The 19,960-nt window shown below is 38.1% G+C and overlaps 1 protein-coding gene across 1 annotated transcript in view; it reads right to left on the minus strand.

Moving 5' to 3' along the window:
• CUL2 (cullin 2) overlaps positions 1-19,719 on the minus strand; it is a 49,981-nt gene extending 30,262 nt beyond the window's left edge. The window contains exons 1-5 of the mRNA XM_057432825.1: positions 19,561-19,719; positions 16,208-16,346; positions 10,224-10,326; positions 8,276-8,370; positions 1,611-1,716 (exon numbers count right to left, since the gene is read on the minus strand). Coding sequence (XP_057288808.1) covers positions 1,611-1,716; positions 8,276-8,370; positions 10,224-10,326; positions 16,208-16,326 — 423 coding nt within the window. The 5' untranslated portion in view covers positions 16,327-16,346; positions 19,561-19,719. The remainder of the gene's footprint in view (positions 1-1,610; positions 1,717-8,275; positions 8,371-10,223; positions 10,327-16,207; positions 16,347-19,560) is intronic.
• Positions 19,720-19,960: the final 241 nt, after the last annotated feature.

The raw sequence follows: 19,960 nt of genomic DNA on the forward strand, positions 1-19,960 counted from the left end.
CTGTTGATCTCTTTATAAAGACCTTTATCAAAGCCACTAATGCAATCCAAAGAATAAAACATAGAAACCTACACAGAGACCATAATGAAGGAGAAAATGCCTTCAAAAAAAGACTTGATAAACTTGGTGAAAGCCTTGCAGGTTAAGAAATGTGAACTAGTTTATTTCTGGGGCAATGAATTCACCAAAACCAGTGCTGCAATTCAATGCATTAACCTACTTGAGTGTAGGGCTCAAGCCTCCATTCCTTTTCTGGGCAAAGGAGTAACTGCCATAAACCTAATCCTACACTAGTAATGAAGACACATTATCTTTACTGCCTCAAGATCCAAAATTCACCTCCCACTACCACCAATTACAAAGACAGTATTTGTTAAAGGGCAAGGGAGTCTTAGGGAGTGAGATAATGAAAAACTCATTAGTAGAATTTCAGACATCATCATCTGAACATCTTCATCAAAAACCAAAGGCTGCCAGCTACAGGCTGAGAATCTTGATCCTCCCTATAACCTGCCCAAGTGATGAGCTAGGGACGTACCATCCTAGGAATGACTGCTGAAAAGCCTGAAGAAAAGTGTGAGTTGTTATCCTTCCTTAAGATTCCATCAACATAAGGAAAACAAAATACTCAGAAAAAAGGTGAATTATTTTGTTCTTCATTGGTAAACATATCATAGGGCAGAAAACTATGGACAAAGGCAGCCACTACCATCCTTCAGGTGATACCTCAGAATGGCATAGAATATGGAAACAGGAAGAATTCATTAATACAACAGCATCACACAACACCAAGCACAAGCCTAGACCTATTCCCAGCCCCCAAGGCAGCTGAACTAACAGATTCACACAGAGCTAAAAACTACCTTTGACAACTGTGGGAACAGACTTGGCTAAAACTCAGTCTGAGGAAATAAGGAATAACATTTATGCCATTTTGAGATATCACAAACAGTGCAGCAATATGTACTTCCAAGCTCTGATAAGCCTTTACAGACACCACTGATTAGCAAGCTTTGGAGAGAGCACAGGTAGCTGAGAGAATTTTCAGTCCTGAACTGCCTTGACTTAAAGTACATCGTGTGTTTCCAGTGGTTTTCTTCAGTCCAGCCCCAGCCTGTCAGCCTTTTTAAGTCTGGTTTTTCTTTCAAAATCTCTACCCAAGTTGCTAGAACAGAAGTACAAAACAGCTTGCCCTAGAAAATAAGAGGTACAGAAGACTAACCTCAGAAAAAGCTGTTACATTTTGTGACATCAAGAAATAGAAGCCTAAAAGTCGTACTTCAAGGGTTTCAAAAAACAAAAGCTGTGCTTTTTCAATTATTTTCCAGATAGTAGCATCACTTAATGAAACAATTTTTTTCTGCAAAGTGGTATCTATTATCATATTTTAAACTGAAGCTCTCCAGTAGTTTTCATATTTGCCCCCATCACTATATTTTTCTACATCAAAACTGTAACCTCATTTTACAAAGGGTTCAGTGCTTATACCTTCTACTGTATTAACTATTCAGATTCTGTGACCCAGAAAAATCAAATTTAAAAGGACACAGCCAGACAGATAGCACTTCTGAATACAGCTTATATCCACTCCCACTTTCAGAGATACTTACCTCTCCTATTTCCATCAATGGTTCATTCATATCCACCCCTCCATAACCATACTGAAGATCGGCTTCAGTCAATTTGTTCTTCTTAATAAACTGTGTGTTGAGGTACCTATAGAAATAAAGATATTCTAATCAAAACAGGCAAAAATTAAGCTTGTGGGGTTTTATTTTTTTAATAAATTTGGAATCATGGAATTTGTTCCACATCACAAAAGATAACCTCTTGTAACCAATGCCACTGCTATATGTAGGAAATTCTTAAACACAAATTGCTTCCATTTCAAAGACCTTACATCATATTAAAACAACAGTTTTAGTAATTGAGATACCCGACAGCAGCATGAGAGATCACTGTCACCACCTTCTTGGTGTGCAATATATTTATGTAAGAATTCAACTTTTCAACATACACTATCATATTATTCATACACATATATGCAAACTAACTGCTAAATTCTGGACAGTTGACTAGTACTATAGTAATTTGTTTAGTTTTAATGATAGAAAAACATTCCCGAACATCAGCTATTTTTAGGTAAACATGTATTTACTTCTACCTGTAATGTTTGTTATTTTTCATTTCTCTCACGCTAAAGACGCAAAAATAGTGTAAATTTTTACAGAGCCAATATTTGTCAGTTAGGATCCCTTACTCAGGTCATGATAACTAGCAAAAGCTGTATTGCAAACTTTAAAGAGAAGAATTTGGAGAAATTATTTTAACTAACAGCTATAAAAAAATGTTATAAACGCTTTTCTTTAATTTAGTATTTACTATTGTATGTATAGTTTTTATAAAGAACAGAACATGATTTCTGCGCAAGACCTGATAAAACATCCCTCTTAATTCTCAGTATTCCCTTAAAGGAAATAAAATGATTCAGTTTAAAAATGAACAGAGTCCAACTAAGGAAGACCTGTGTAGTGGTGACAAGCTGGAATACTAGCCTAGCCTTGTAGATGCAAGTCTGCGGAGAAGATTATAGGCCTACCATTTCATATACAACTTGCGCGGACATCCAAATAGCTGGAAAAGAGCCTTAGGCATGCTCCTTAATGATACTCATCACCCCCCACCCCACCAGCGAACAAAGGCAGCAGCCACCATTCTGCTTTTCCCTGTTAAGCTTATTGAAAAGCCCTATGCTCTCCACATTCACACCCTCTTCCATCAGTACATGTCTTCTCAGCAAATCCAGATCAGGCAACTGATTCATCTTAAAAACTAACATAGCCAGAAGTGAATAAACAAATCTAACCTAGATAAGGTAGCCCAAGCAAAAAGGGGATGGCAAGAAACAGGCAGGCAGAAACACTCCTGGCAAGAGCCTCACCACACTGTGCCTCAAAACCAAATTTGCCTACATTTCCTCTCTCCTTCCCCTACTTTTACCATCAACTTCCAGAATCAAACATAAGCAAATAACTGCAAAACATATGCAAACAGTATAATCTGAAATCAAGTACTCCAATGAAGTCATTAACCATTTTTCATCTTGAATAACTACATCAAATACTTCATCTGTATTTCTTACTTTTAGAAGACAATCCATAATGTTCATCTGTAACTTACTGTGAAGACAAGAGTTGATCCCGGATTGATAATATCAGAAATTGCCCACTGACTCTTGCTAATATTCAGGCAAAAATTTGAAATGCCTGATTATACAGCTCAGGCCCAGTTACTTGAGAGTGCACCTGTGTGGGCTTATGCTTTATTATCTGATGAGGAAAATGGCAACAAGATGAGAAAACTGAGGCTTGCATCCTTTCATGGTATTAGCAAAGCAATATACCTTTCAGTACCCACACCTCAAAACACATCCACCAAGCTTCCACTCCAGAAAAAAAAGTTTAAAAGTTTGGAATGTAGAAGACTGTCACAAGACTCATTCAAAACAAATACCTACTTTACAGCAGAATACTGAAAGATGGTGCTCCATCTAAACTAGCAGTATCAGGAAAATGTCTGGTACATGAATATTTTTGTGGGCCATTTATTTCAAGGATAAGGGACTCGGTAATACAGCAAATTAAAATAAATTAGGTATTTAGCAAAGAAAAAAAAACCTGCAAAAAATTATTAAGAATTAGAAGGGTAGCTAATTATTTGGGACAGGTTGCTTGGTAACTTTCAAGTATTTGGTACTTTCAGATCAACCAAGAACAAAACTGTAACCACAGGTTACTGCTCTAGACACAGTGACCACACTCCCAAAGCAATGTTACACAACTCAATAGCCCACTATGTCCTTGAGGGGTCAGATTTCAAAAGCCTTGTCAGATGGACTAGACTTTATTTCTTGTAATGTTTTATTTGTTTTTAGTAGTTTGAATTACACACTCCTGGATAAGAAACCAATATTAGCGTTGGCAAAATAGACATTGTGAAATTCGGCTTGAATCTAATAAACCTAAGAGAGTACCTATCTCAAGTCAGCTCCTGGTTATTTTCTTATGTGCCCCATGATAAAGCCAAAAGAATCCACCTCCTTTAAGTCTTTGTGCACCCATAATATGACACCACAAAACAACATGCATCTATCTGTATGTCTAGAAGTACCATACTTCTTTAACCAAAAAGGATCAACACCCTGTATTCAATTTTTTTCCTCCTCTGAAAGCTCTCCAAAGATAAACTTCTGTATAGCCACCCTTTTTGGTGTCCATGTCTGTCCATAGTCAGACTGCTATACTGGTCCCCAAATTGGCATGTGGGTCTAGCAGAACAGTATACAGGAATAAACCTAAACTGAAATGCTAAGGAAATTGCTTTCGGAAAATTGCACCAAGAGAATGCTGCTAATGATTTTGGCACTCCACTGCAAGTGGTCATGGACAAAGAAATGGATAAACCTTATGTGGCAATATCATCCACTGTACTGATGTACAGGAGGCAATTCTTTAAAAGTAACTAATTAGCTAAGACTATTACAGTTTGTTTTCAGAAGCGTTCAGTTTGGTTTTTAAGATTTTCTTCAACCTAGCACTTGCACAATTAAACTGCTTTGCAAGCTACAGAAAGCATATGCAACCGCATAAAGAGATAAATAGGTACATTACAGTGCAGAGCATGAGACATACATAAGATGAAGATAAATTCAGAGGAGCACAGAGAAAAGACAAGACGTAATGGACACAAGCTGCAGCACAACAAATTCCAAACAGACACACAGGGAAATTCTTAGAATGAGTAATCAAGCACTAAAATAGGCTACTCACAAAGGCACCAAAATTTCTGTCCTTGGAGGAGTTCAGAATTTGACTCAACAAAAACCTAAGCAACCTGGTTCAACTTTTGAAGCTAGCCCTACTCTGAGCACAAAGTTCAAACGGATGCCCTTCAGAGGTTTAGTCACACCTACTTTTTTTTTTTTTGCTAATGTTTCAATGAAAACATGCACTGGCGACTTCACAAGAGCTATATTAAAAGCACCAGAACCACTGGGCTTTATGCAAGCAGAATGCTTTGATGTGTCTAGTAGCATGCACATACAATAATCCAGTATCTGTTCTGATTCACTCTTAAAACAGATTACTCACTGGTTTACAGATCGGTAAAACAGGGTTAAAGTAATTTACCACAATTTGAAGATTGGCTAATAAATGAAAGCCATTTCATTACAAAGCACTGCAGACACTAAAATCTTATTAACCCAACAGCTGTATCAAAATGATGAGACCAATAATAAATAGCTGATATGGAAATAAATCTCCCACAGCTACCAAATGCTCTAGGCAAAAATGAAGACAGTTCTGCCAATGGAAGAAGTTTCAGTAGAAAAATATCATTAATATTGGGACTCAAATGTTGATGGCACTTCTTGTTTAAATCTTCCCCACATTTATTGTTACATAATTAGCAAACAAGATTAAGACCTGCAGCTTCTTAACACTTAGAAGAAAGGGGACTGGAGAAGAGGCCTGGAGCTATTAGCAGTTTGAATTATGTTACAGTTTACTGTTGATACTATTGAATCAGAATACAATTTACTCCTATCATGACAAAACTGGCTAAAGTTTAATCCTGAAAGAGAAGGAAGATGTCTCATGTAAAAAGCACAAAAATACATGGAACTAAAATTCGCCAACCGGACTAAAAATTACTATACATTGATATGTTAGTATTATTACAAGTGCTTGGAGAAAAGAAAAAAAAACAACACAAAATGGAACAAAGCAAAAGTTGTACTACGTGTGCTTACTTTTCAGGATTTTATTATGAGAAGATTTTAAAATTTCAACTGTTAAAGAAATACAATAAAACTCTCCAGGTTACTTGAAATAAAGGTAAACAAACCAGATGTTTTACAAGTACAATTACCCAGTAAAACAGTTACACCACTAAGACACTGATAAGCTCCCATGTCCTGCATTGCTTTTATCCATCACGTTTACCATCAGAACTTACAAAAACAACTGAAGAAGTTCATTTAATATGGAGTGTTCCTTATTCCACCAGTTTTATCACCTTTGTTTAGTCATGCACGTATAGGATTTCAGTTTTCAAAATGAATCCGAATTTTTTTCCTAGTAAAATGCAATCAGAGGGGTAGGTAAAAAAACCCCAAACCAAAATCAACACCAAAGAAAGAAAACATTAACTCTAGTGCCAGTCATATGATTGGTCTTGAATTTTATAAATTTTGCTCAAAAGGGAAGTGTAGCATTTAGTAGCATTGCAATATTTACCTGTAAGGGTAGAAGCACAGATGCGAGTCTATCGAAATTTTAAAGGAATCTATTTAAAAAACAACACTAAGATTACCAGCTGTAAAGACTAATCAGTTTTCATTGTTGGAAGAATTATACAAATTAGATCCTGGGATGCAACAGAGTCCACTAATTTATGGTACTTTCTTGAGAGCAGGTGTGCAAGTAAGAAAAGAACTACAACTGCTTTATAAAAAACAGCCTTCAGAAGTACTTTCACCCGAAACATTCTCTCAGAAAACAATAAAATTGACGTAACACTTAATGAAGTGTGTCCAGTGCATTATGACCCTACGAATCAAGCACTGGATTATTTCTTACCTTCATGTGAGAGGGTCTTTTCCCATTACAATGTAAATTTTATTACAGAAAAATCATACTTTCACAAAGTCATGACCTTTGGAGACTTTTAAAAGATGGTATATGACAAAATTCAGAATTTCAACACAAAGAAAAAACATATAGTATTGAAGTAAAATTATTTCCAACAGAACACCTAACAAGTACATTTTCTGGACCAAAACACAATATGCATAGCAGGAATAAGAGTTAGAATGGGCAGAGCTGGCATGAAATAACTTCAGTGTTTAAGAGCTTGGCTTCATGTGTATATGAATGCCACTCTTTTGAGCTTATATCTACATACAGGTTAGTTCATGTGCATAATAACTGTCTGGGGGAAAAAAATGCCCTAGTTTGCTTAAAAATAAAACAAAAAGTCAAGGTCGCTCTGCTGGAGAAATATTTTAATTTGCTGGTTTATGACCAGAAGCACTCAAGCACTCAGAAAAACTGTTGCAGAAAGCAGAATCAGCAAGACTTATACACATTAAATAGGATTCTTCTTTTCCCCCTGTATCAGCTTCCGAGTTCAGTCAGTGACACACTATGGAACTAAAGTCTGCAAGGCCAGGATGGATTCCATCACATTTGTTCCCAGTCTGCTAGTGATAATTCAATACGATTCTACAAGACCACACATACATATCCCTAGCATAATAGTAAAGGTCTTCAAATCCTTTGTAAATCCTCACATCATGCCATCAAATAAGTACCATATTAACAGTGCCTTGTAAGTTATATTTACCTACTTGGTATCACATGCATAATGGGCACTAGAATGTTCCAATTACAGCCAGAGTGGAATTAAAATTCAAATCCCAGCAAATCTGAAGCTATCTCAATACACTTATCATTCTAGCAGCTCCTGAATAAGTAAGTTTCATCTGCTTAAGCTATTACTAGTAGTAACAAAACGTATTTGTGATGAAGGAAACAGCAGAAGTACAAAAATAACACAGTTATGTTTTTATTTATAGACTTGGTTCTAATTGTCTAAAAACAAACAAAAAACCCAAACCAAACAATGTGTAAAACTGATTGCCTGTAAAAGTCTATTAGTTTATGAAGTTCGCAGAAAAGAAATAAGGAGTAATTTTTACACCCTCTGCAATCCCTGTGGTCCAAACATTCACCTGAAAAGAAAGGACCCAAAGAGCACATAACCTTGTCTGAAAGGCTCTTCTAGGAGGGAAATCTGTGTTTTTGCCAAGGTACAGGGCTAAGCTTTGAAACAAACCATGCTGGTTCAACTGGACACTTCAGTACAATGCCATCCTTGTAGAACACCTAGGATTATGAGCTACTTCACTGCAGGCTGATTAGCACCAACATATTTGGCAATACAACAGAGTGCCAACAACAGAGGCAGAATATACTCGTAATGGAAGAACAGTAAGAATCATCTTACATAATTACTTCAGTGGCAAGGTGCAGTGCACAGAAAAACCTGTTGAGGCATTATTCCTCTTTTTCTTGTGTTCCATCACCATAACTACATTCTCTCCAAAACTGACTCTGGGCACATTCAGCTACTGCTCTCTAATCAACATTCTTCCACTTGAACTGCAGATCGTGTAGTAATTTGAATAGCTTAACTCATTTGAAAAGCTTACCTGTATAAACAGTCCATATAGTCTGCCCCTTTGCTATACTCCTCCCAGTATCTGTGATACATAACCAGTACTTGTTCTTCAGCTTCCAGAACTCTCTGTGAAGGAAGGCACACACCCCTCACTAAAATCAGTATGAAAATAGCATACATACATAGACAGTTGTAATAGGATTATCATTTTAGAACAACAAACACATATTCAAAATTAAAATCACACCTGAGCTTTAAGCAGCCTAAAAATAACATTGTGGCAATGACCAGGAAACAACAAGTCTTCATACTACAAATTTTGTAGTATGAAGCACCACGTACAGAAGTTCTGGTAAGCCAGCCACAACAGCTTTATTTTACATTTAAAAAGAACAAACACGATAATGTACTGTTTTCTATTTATCTTTGCAGAAGTAGCTGCTTGAATAAGCATGGTTCATACTCTCATGCTGGTGGGATAATTCAAATAGCTATCCCCCACTGACACAGATCAATTTAAATTCATGCAGCCACCTGTACTCTGGAAGAGTTGCCTAACTGTAACCACTTAAAGTCAGCCTTACTGGTTAGACAAGCCCTTATACTTACCAAGAATCCTGGAATAAAATAAGTTTAACAAAGCAGATATGTACAAACTTATCTTAAGTTCTGTAAATCTAGGCCCAAATCCTTTGGAATTTAAGCAAATCATCATCTAAAAAGTTGCTGATGTTCTCAAATTATACTTACACTTCAAGGAAGTAAGTTTGACAACTTAAGAACTATTTGTGAAGGAGGATGAGATCCTAGGAATTCAACTAGAATTCTCTCTAGAGTTTGCTCAGGCTCAAGCAGCAAAGAATCTTATGCAAAAAATAATGTAGAAGAGGAAATCTAGCAGACAACACAGTCATGAGAATTTTGGAAAGGTTTTCAAAATCACTTCAAAGACAAATGGTAGATAGTCAATTAAAAAAAAAAAAAAAAAAGAAGAATGTATGGATGTATGCTTTCTGCTACTTCCCCCAGTTTCTACTGCGCTGACATCTGCCTAATCATCATAAGTGAGCTCGTTTCAGCTCACTAAATAAATGAGGAAGAAGATTTTTTGGCCAACCTGTCATTTTAGCATATTGATTTAGTCTACCAAAATGTCAGAGGTATCCTTTTTGCAACCAGTGGAACTAAACATTAAAAAACCCAGTCTATCTTGTCAAATACAGAGATAACTAAGCTCAAAACATAGCATAAAGACATTAAGCAGTACTATCCACAGTCTGCAATTCTTCATTCCCTATAGAGACACCAGAGACAGGTGGACATCTTGTTTATATCTACTTCTCTTTTTACTGAAATACAAGGTGACACTGCTCATCCATCTTATATACTCCAGATAATGAATCATAATTCTGTTGAAATTGGCTGGTTTAGCTGATGAGACAGAAGTTAATTCACAGCTACACACGTATACAAGTATTGTTATTTGTCATAATACCGTAACTTGACATTACATCCTTCCCTCGCAAGCATTTTTGTCATTTTATTTCCCACATATTTCAAAAGTTTTCTTTGGTAGACTACATACAACTGGTATCTACTACAGAAGATACTTCTACATTGTAACAGACGAACTATAGCACATTTGGAAAATGAGGATATTCCTGTAACTTGATTCGTTATAAGCATTCAAAAGAAAAGAAAGAACTTAACTCTTCAAGCCAATTAATATTTTGCATAAACCATAATTATTGGCTTAAAAAGAAAGTTCTTTCATGTAGCATATAGACATTGTCTACATTGCGTCGTGTGATGTGTGTTGATATATCAGATACATATATATTCTGTCTCTGGAACTCTGTCATCTGTAATTTAATCTCGTAAAATCTGCATACCTTCATACATACAAAACAAACAAACCCCCTTACTAAAGTCAAAAGAGAACAAACAATACCTACATGTACCACAAGTGTAGTCATTACCTTGTGCAAATGGCGTACATGATTTTCCAAAAAAATTTTAGTCTCAGTATAAAGTCTCTCTCCAAGAGGCTCAGGATAGGCCACACACAAAGCATAAATGTCTCTGGGCTCAGAGTCAAGGTTTGTATCTGCTTGAAGTATGAAAACTGATCAACAAAATTTAAGACATATAGAATCTTTTTTCCCTTCAACACGCTCATTTTAGATTTTTTGAATTTTTTTAACATTTGAGCACAAAAGATAAAATGGATTGTTTTCTGAAATTAGTGTAAATCCTGATCTTTGAAGAATCTAAGTTCCTAAGTTTTCAGCATCAATAATAACTTTTAAGTAGTGGAAGGCAAAGGAATGTTAGAGCTAGAATCCTGGAACTTCTGTCAGCCCCACGTTGACATGGCTTCTACGACTTATTTGCCATCTATGAATAAGATTATCTCAAAGTGAAAAAAACAGTTTTCATCCAAAAATTCTTCCTCTGAATATGCAGCCAGCTTGAAACTGAGACTCTTCGGATAATGGAAAGAAGCACTCATTAGGTCAAGAGTGTGATTAGTCAACTATGGAGCAGAACAAACCTGAAGTGAAATTGACTTCAGGTTTTCCTCCCCCAAGTCTAAAACATTTTATTGTTCCTGCATTTTCCCCCCTGCTCCACAGGTAAAACAATTTTGTGGGACACTGGAAATTAAGTCATCACAATGCTAGTGTGGATGTAAAACCTTTGTTTTATTTTTAACCATTATTACCTTTTCAGTAATCCTGTTTAGATCACAGCCATGAAAAACAGTTGTACTTCCTCACTTAATTAGGTAGCAGCTTTAGCCTTTAAGGTAGTTTTGTACTATCTTGCAGAGCTACACCTTTGGTTTGTAAGGCTTATATCAAGTTTTAAAAAAGTTACTTGATACTTTGCCAGGAAAAGAATTTACGATTAAGAACTTTGCTTTCAGAAAAGTCAAGCAAGGATTAAGTCAAGCTTGAGGTAAACAACTGTGGGAAATAAACTAGTTCTGCAAAAATCAGTTAAAAACTAATTCTGAGCACTTTATAAAACCAGCCATGCTGGAAATAATGATTTAGTATGGTTTACTTTTTAAGGTAAGCTCTTTCATTAAGGGAACACACAAGATCTGCTTTCCTCTAGTCTACCTTAAAAAAGCATATAGCTGTGCAAAAGGAGATAGAATACATAAGGACAGTTAACAAGTCACCTGCTTCATCTACAGAATAGCGTCAAGCTTTCATCAGACAGTTTTCCCAAGAGCATGTTCCATTTTTTATACAGAAGTACTACTCAAAACAGTGAAGATACTGATGCAGGACAACTAAATCAAAAAAAGCCTTTATATGGCAACTGGAATCTCAGAGAGCCTAAGCACAGTCTAATTTTGAGTACATTTTTTTCATCCTTATAGATCATCTGTACACATGTTCTCCTTGGAATGGCAAGAAGCATTAAATGGAAATCCCAACAAATAAACCAGGCAATAGTCACTGCTTTGTAACAGTGGCTAGCATGACATTATATCAACTTACAAAGTTATGACCAATATAATAGTAAAACAAACTCTTACATTACTAGTGAAGAATTAAAAGTTTTCTTAAACAGATTGTAAAGAACAATTGTTTTTCACACTTTCCCCCCCTCAAATGAATGTTGTCATTCTAAGGAAGGTCTCTAGTTGAACACATCATCAATATCATTCAGACTGCAAGCCTCTTCACTATGCAAATAAGATCTTTCTGAGAAATGAAATTTCAAAATTAGAATTTTTTTTTAATATATATATACTCACAAGCAAAGGGGACATGACTCTTTTTTTCCTTTTTTAGATCTACAACTACACAATCTGAATCACCAAAACTATTACAGATCTCTGCTATAAGAGCAACTTCCTTCAGAGGTAACAAACAGTCTTCATCACAATGGCACAAGAAAATAATAACGGCAGCTAATCTGATAAAAGCAGCAAACAAACATCTGAGTTTATCTAGTCTTCAATTAGGAGTACAGATGACTCGACTGTTGCAAATTAGTTTTAGTTGCAATAAATCTATTTAAGAATGAAAATAGTCTCTCTACTCCTCCATGAAGATGTGTATCTTCTAAACTTGCCTTTCCTTACTCTAGAGAACAGTCAAGCTTTCTTGCAAATGAAGAAAGCCTAATCTAGTATTTTTCCTTGACATATGACACCCAGTTTCCACACCTGCTGAAATTAAACTAACAGCTTAATCACAGAAGCACTTCCACAGGCACCTGACACATTTTCCTGTATCAAATTATAAAAATCAACACCAGACTACTTGCTAGGTACTAAGTGTCTCTGGATTCTCTACAAAAAGCAGCTATCGTGACTCTCAAAAACACATTACAAAGTAGCTTTGCTACAAAAAGTTCACATTCTTGCTCAATCTGTACTAGTTTGTTAATCTAACAGCATCTTTTGGCCTGGAATCCAAATTTAAGTGCAGTGTTCAAAATGCTGTAAATCTCTTAACAAAAAGTCGTTGAGGGGAGATGAATTTATCCAGTGATGAATTAAACATCACTGGTATTTCAGTCCATAAACTTAAAGCACATTTTTTTCTTTGCTGCTGTCCCTTAATAAGATCAGGAAGAAGCCTTTATTGCTCATTATTTTATCTTTAATGGTGAAAGCCACCTGTCCTTCCAGTTTAGCACATAGTTTTGCAGGGTGATAAAGGTCAAGGGAAGCTGAAGAAAAACTGCTGATTAGGGGCCTTCACTCTGTCTTGAGAGCTTCAAAAGCCTTGTGTGATATAAGTGCTTCAGTAGTTGCTACATGAGGGGCATTACCCAGCAGTAAGAAACTTAAGCGATTCCAAACTAAGAACAAAAAACCACCCCAAAACAACAAATTACCATCAATGACAAAATACTGTTTCCAAGCCATAAAAGCTCAGAAATATTGTCCTCAGGGTTAAAACAAAATAAATAATCTAGTTAAGACTCTATATCTACAGAACATCTACTCAAAACTTTCTGTTAAGAGCCTAAAATAGAGCTTTTGTATAATTTATGTGATTGTTACTCTTCCTCTGTAACAGAATAAAAATTCACAGAGCACTTGAGGACTCATAGTCAGAAAGAATTTCAACTATATGAACTTGATTTACTCTTCCTTCTCTTTGGGCTAGTTCTTACATTAAAGATACATGTTTATAAGTTTCTGTTTCCTCATTGGATCCTTGTAAAATGGAGAGTTAGAGGAGGGAGAACAAACATTCAGAAAAATGGAAAAAGCAGCAGGTGAAATGTTTCATACTTTAAACATAATTTCAGTTTGCAGTATGGCTACCTTCCTCCCTGGGTACTGTTTATCTTATTTATTTGGTTGGTGGAAAACCCAAGACAATAACAGGAAGATCCTGGTGCTCTACCTGTTCAAAAAAGTTCTGCTGCTAAAAGGTAGTTATCAAAGTACAGCTGAACTACCACTCTGCAATCAAGCTTCATTAGCCTCTTAAAGAGCACTCCCTAGCCTAATGAATATTTAGAGGCAATGCCTTGAAAGTTACACAAAGCACTCATAACAACCAAATTATTGTAAATAGTATCTCAAATAGAGAGACATAACTGTCACTTGTTTACCAGACAATGAAACAACTCCAGAAACATTTTTTTCTTTGCAGAGACACTTAAAGGAAATCTGAAGGACAAAGGTGGTTCAAGATGACTCACAGTTTAAATAAAGTGACATATGGTCTTCCAAGTGATCTTTTGCAGATTTTAACTCTTACACAGTTGTGGTTCCCAGCTCACTGCCATTCTAGCATTTCAAGTTTGAGATATAAGCTATATTTAACAATAAAATTACCATCAGAATAACAAAGAAAACACTATTACAGACAAGTTCTGGGGAAGTAGTGAGGCAAAAAATAGTTCTAGAAGTGGTACATACGCAGTACAAGCCTCTCACTCCTAAAATTCTATTAGTTTCCATACACCATATGATCTCAGCTATCTCAAGCAGCACAAGAGAAAGCAAACGTTTTGCAGAATACATTGCTGCAGACTGAAATAATGATTCTTATCCCTTGTTTCCACACCACTGTTTCAACTAGAGAGACTACAAAGATCACATGGTTCTATAAATTAAATAACCCATATGAATTTCATTAACACAGTTCAAATAATTTATCGCCTTTTTATGCTGCTTATTAAGCAGCAAGAAAAACAGAGTTCGTATGACATCTCTTTAAAATCCCTGTAGTGTTAGGAAACTGATTACTTTGATTAAATTGAATCTAACAGAGACTAAAAAGCTAACAAAGAACAAGATAATGTATTTTTTTAAATGTCGCATCTTCCTAAAATATATCATTTTATTTTTTTAAGCTGGTAAAAGCTTTCACACCTGCTCTATAGAGCTGCCAGTTTCACAAAGTTACTGAATACTCAGTGAATAGTTTGTGTTACAATTTAGATTTGGTTACAGGTAGCAGAAGTACTAAACAATCAACATTCAAGCTGCGAGTTACAAGTCACACAAGCTCCTCAAGCCATTCAGCCACAAATAATAAGCCAAAAGGCTCTTGCCAGCGCTATATCAGGCACAGATAGTGCCACTTTCCAAGAACATAATTAAGAGATGATGGCAAGTAAGGTCTTATGAAGTACATTCCAAATGATTCTTCCAAGACTGCTTCCTGAGTCTGCTATTGACAAGTACTCCTTTTCTGATGTTCAATTAACTGGAGTAAACCCGAGAAGAGGCTCAACAGCAGACTTGTGTACAAGACCTCCATGTAAAAATTTCTAAGTGAAATAGTGTGACAAGAGGAATCAATCCAACATCCCATTCAGTTATTGAGATTTAAATCTACTTTATGTGTCCTTCATGAAAGGTTTAGAGCTTTAAGCTCTAAAGTTAACCACTTATTAACACATGTTGCACAGTCCAATTGCTCACCTCCCACTGTCCAATGCCCAGTAATCTGGGCCTTCCAGGTAACTCCCCCCAGTTTGCGTATTAAGCACGACTTGCTGTGGTATGGAATACCCCTTTGGCTAGTGTGGGTCAGGTGTCCTGTCTCTGTTTCCTCCTGGCTTCTTGTGCCCCTCCTCACTGGCAGAGCACAAGACTGAAAAAGTCCTTGATCAGGGTAAGCATTACTGAACAACAACTAAAAACATCGGTGTGTTATCAGTGCTGTTCTCAGACTAAAGCCAAAACACAGCCCTGCATGAGCTACTAAGAAGGGTTAATATAACTGCTACAGCTGAACCCAGGACAAATAGTTACACTTCTTTTAAAATAAGTAGTTCACCGAAACTCAAATCTTGCAAAAAATTACAAGTCCATTTTATATGTAAAAGAAAAGCCTTTCACTACAACAACAGAGGTACAGCTCTCACCTGAACGGCAAGAACATATGATCACAGCTAGAAAGAGTAGTAATTTTTAAACACAGGTTAGCTCTCAGGAATAGGAGTAATAGCAGTGGAGGGAAAGGAAGGTTTTTTATAAACCCTTTCTACAGAAATGGCTAATATGGTACAGTACATTTGGAAGTCCAGAGAGAGACATCTTTAAACAGAACCTCACCAACCCCACATCCCCAAATTCAAAGGTGTGCATTCTCTGTCTCACATGCTTCCCCTCCTAAGCATACACTTCAGCATACAAGAAAAAAATCATTATCGGAACTGGGGAAATTCAATCCATGTACTTACATGAACAGCTATAGCAAAAGCTAAGGTTTAGAGCTACTAAAAGTGAGTAAAACTCAGACTGATTTACGTTTTACTACCAGCGTGATTTTCACATAGAATACTTCCCAAACATACATCATTTCCCATCTCTTTCAACGTATTCACTGACCCACAAGCTTAGTAACAGATAGAACCTTACAAAGAGCTTCTGATTAAGACCATTGAAATTGATAATAACGCAAGCCTACTCCATGCTAAACATATCACGTAAACACATTAAGCCAGATCTTCACTTAAAGGATACGAGAAGCGATCATTCCACGTTGCTCTTTCAACATAGTCCAACATAACAACAGCTTTAATTGTTGTTAGAAGTTTGTTCCATGTTTCATCAAAGTCAACTACTCGTGGTTTCAAGGACATTGTGGGGCTTTAGTGTTAACCTGTAGAAGAATTAAACATGTCAAACACCACTATACAATAATTTAGAAAGAAAAAAAAAAAATCTTCCCTTTGAAATTTTCAATTTAAACTTTGCACACTTTTGCACCACCATGATACAGCAACATGAAGAACACCCACCTCCGCTTCCTCACCATCCAAAATCAAGCTCACAAGCCCTTACTTTAAACAATATGGAATGGAACATTAATGTTGCATGAATAGCCTATAAGGTAACACTGACTAATCTAACAACATTGTGCCTCAAAGTTCATTACCTTAACAAGCTGCCCATTTAAGAGTGTCATTTGAAGAAAACAACTTTCCTGTAGATTTTAGTTTGTTCACTTTTATACAAAGATACTTTTAGCTGTATCCAAGAAAATTTTGCGCAGGAACACACTGAGCATGTTACCAGAGTATGTGAATTTACCACTGTCAGTTTGTAGCCTACGTTTACCTCAAGCTTTCATGAGACATTTTTGGTGTTATACTTAAAAAGCCACAAAACCCAAAAGCTTTGACCAGGATGACGGAAAGAAAACACATCTAAACACAGAGCATTATGCTGAGCTTATTGCACTGCAGCTTACTGCACTTTGCAGCAGGACAAATGGTGAATTCTTTCAAAGAAGAAAGAAAATACAGAATATTTTGAATAAATACATCAATACTTTCAAATAAGAAAGAAAATATGGCTTGAAAATACAGAAACCATACAGTAATTTCATATAAAAGATGTACTGAAGGAAAAACATTAAATTACTGAACTAAAACTAGAGTAAAAGGTACTTTAAAAAGAGAGTTCCCAAGAGACAACTGTGGAGGCTTCTTCTTTGTTTCTATTTTTCTGTCCTATAAACCTAATCTGGAAGGGACATGGTGTGACATTCCATGCACAACACAAGTCTAGTTCCTGCTCAGACACATGACATTTTAAGCATAAAATAAAGAACTGAAAGAATACTTATATTTCCATTTTAAATAGATGGGCAAATGACATCTATCTTGTTTTCCCAAGTTTCCAAGGTCAGAAGGGAAAAAACAGACAGCTAGTGACAAACTTGAGGCACAAGAGGTACACCTCTACAAGGGAAAGGATCAAGTGTCATGCTAAAAAGCTATTTAGCAATCAGCTCACTACATTAACCACTACTGGCTTTTAATTTTCTTGGGCAGATAAGTTTTCTCAAACTGCAGGATATAGAGCTTCTCAGTAAAATAAAAAAAAAAAAAAAAAAAATCCCAAAAAACATCAGGTGTAACTTTTACACTGTGGGCATACTAAATGCCACCTGACCAAGCTCTTCAACTGCTATGAATTCAGGAACCATGGAGGGTTGTTTTCTTCTACCTGCAACTCCACAATTTCTGTTTAAAATGTAATCAATGTATCACCCAAGGGACACTCACTTTGATTTCATAAAGAAACTGAGTAGCAACTAACTAGTATCAAGGAAGTGGTATTATCCCAGGTTTTATGAACAGGAAACTTCTTAAAGAAAAACCGAAGCTCAGAAAGTGGTACACAAACATTTACGGTTCAGTAGGAACATTTGTTATGTTTGCAACATGGTTATTACCACTTTTGGAAATAAAAGAAATCTTCAATCCATGTCAGTATGTCAGCAGCAGCTTACTACACAGAAAATCAGTAAGAACTGACAAATCCATAGATACCTGTCAAAAAGTAAGCTGAAAAACACAAACTGATTTATGTTTCAAAGAAACATGAACCTCGGTAGAAGTAAACAACAGTAGGGCTCACTTCCAGGATGGGAAAAAGCAAGCAGTTGTCTTCCAAAAGCTCTAATATTATTCTTCTTCTGGAAAATACAGAAGTATTTGCAGCTGACCCCAAGAAGAAAATAATCATGGTCCACAAAAACTGTAAGAATCCTAGTAAATTCTTGTGGTAACAAAGTTATACTTCTTTGAGCATTAAGTTATAGGCTGTTCTCTCCAAAACACACCTGGTACCTCCAAGGTAAAAGAGCCATTCCGTCACTGATAAGCAAATCTCAGGGAAGGAAGCAAGGGTGAAGAAAAAGTCCTCCCCAGCATATATCACACAGAATCAGTAATACCGTGTTTAGTATCATCAGAACCTGTTAATATGTGAAGTATTATGCACCCATATACTCGCAAAGGTATTTTGGAGTTAAATAAAGACAGAACAGGTTGCTATTTTGGCATTCTCTTACAGCTTTCACACCAAAATGAACTTAAATGTGTTTTATATATAAATTACCAAACACATTATAATTTTTTCTGCAAGACACCGAGGTTTTGAGGTTGCTGTGCTTCAACATGTGTCGTGCACAAGCTCACCAGCTTACAACATTAAATGTTTTCTACTGATGCAAGCAACTGCCGTGATAAAAATTACAGTAGAGCAGAATATCTACCCCTATTTAGGGTTTACACCATTCAGCGGGAGGAAAACCATGCCACTCTGACAAGCCCTACAGTAACCTGACATTGTTGAAACATATTTACAAGAGACTATCGAGAGGTGTTGCTTCCATCACCTCATCCTTTAAAACATACCACTGTCATACTGAACACATTTGCTCACACAAATAAATGCAGAGCTTTGGCGAGCACCAAAACACTCCCCGAATTTCCAGCCTATTTAGACATCTCGACAAATATTACAAGCCAGTGATGCGCGAACAGTCCAGGGCAGGATCGCCCATACCACACATGTCAACAGCGCTGCCTGCCCCACCCCTTGCCCCCCAGCTCCCAGTCCACCCAGCAGCAGCGGAAGCATCCCACTCCCCACGGCCCCCCGCAAGCCGCGGGCAGGGCACGTGCGCTCCCTCCTTCCCTCCCCACCAAAACAAAAGCGAAACTGGCCGAGGGCGCAACGAGGAGGGACGACCGGCCCCACCGGAGAGGCCGCACCACGCCCTCCCCGCCGGGCCAGGGCACGACCCGGGGCAGGGCCCGGCCCGCGCCCAGCCGCGGAAGGAGGGCGCTGCAGCGGCACCAGCACCGCCGAAGGACGGGTGCTCGGGGCGGATCGGTGGACCCCAGCGGGGACGACCTCGCGGGCCGGCAGGCTGGGGGCCAGTAAACAGGGCCGCCGAGCCTCATGCACACCCGGCCCAGCAGCCCGCAGCGCACGGGGACCATCTCCTCCCCTTGGGCGGGGGTCTCGTTCCCCTTGGTCCGGCGCCGCTCCCGGCCGGGCTGGATACGGAAGGTTACCTGGCGGCAAGGGGCCCGAGTCCGCGACGCCTGCCCCCCCGGCCGGCCTGCCTCGCTCCCTGCCCTGCGGCCGCGGTCCCTGCCCCGTACTGTCCTCACAGCGCTGCCATTACCCAAGCCACTCGCCCCTCGCGCCCCGCCTCTCCGCCGGCACCGCCACTGCCGGGGGCAGGGTGCGGTGCGGCGGAAGCGGGAAGGATGCGGGGCCTCGCCGCTTCCTCACCCGCCGCGCTGCTGCGCTGCGCACCGCCGTCCCCGGGGCCTCCCCGCCGGCGACGCGATGGACGTGGGGCGACAGGCCCCGACGCGCTGTCAGTGTCCGACCCCCGCTCCCCCGCCTGAGGAGAGGGGCTTGGTACAGCCCACACTACGGCAAGCACGGGCGGCCGCAATTCCCAGC

This window comes from Pezoporus wallicus, unplaced genomic scaffold, assembly GCF_028554395.1.
Source record: "Pezoporus wallicus isolate ANWC-B61680 ecotype Strahan unplaced genomic scaffold, APGP_CSIRO_Pwel_v1 scaffold_2584, whole genome shotgun sequence".
NCBI lineage: Eukaryota > Metazoa > Chordata > Aves > Psittaciformes > Psittacidae > Pezoporus > Pezoporus wallicus.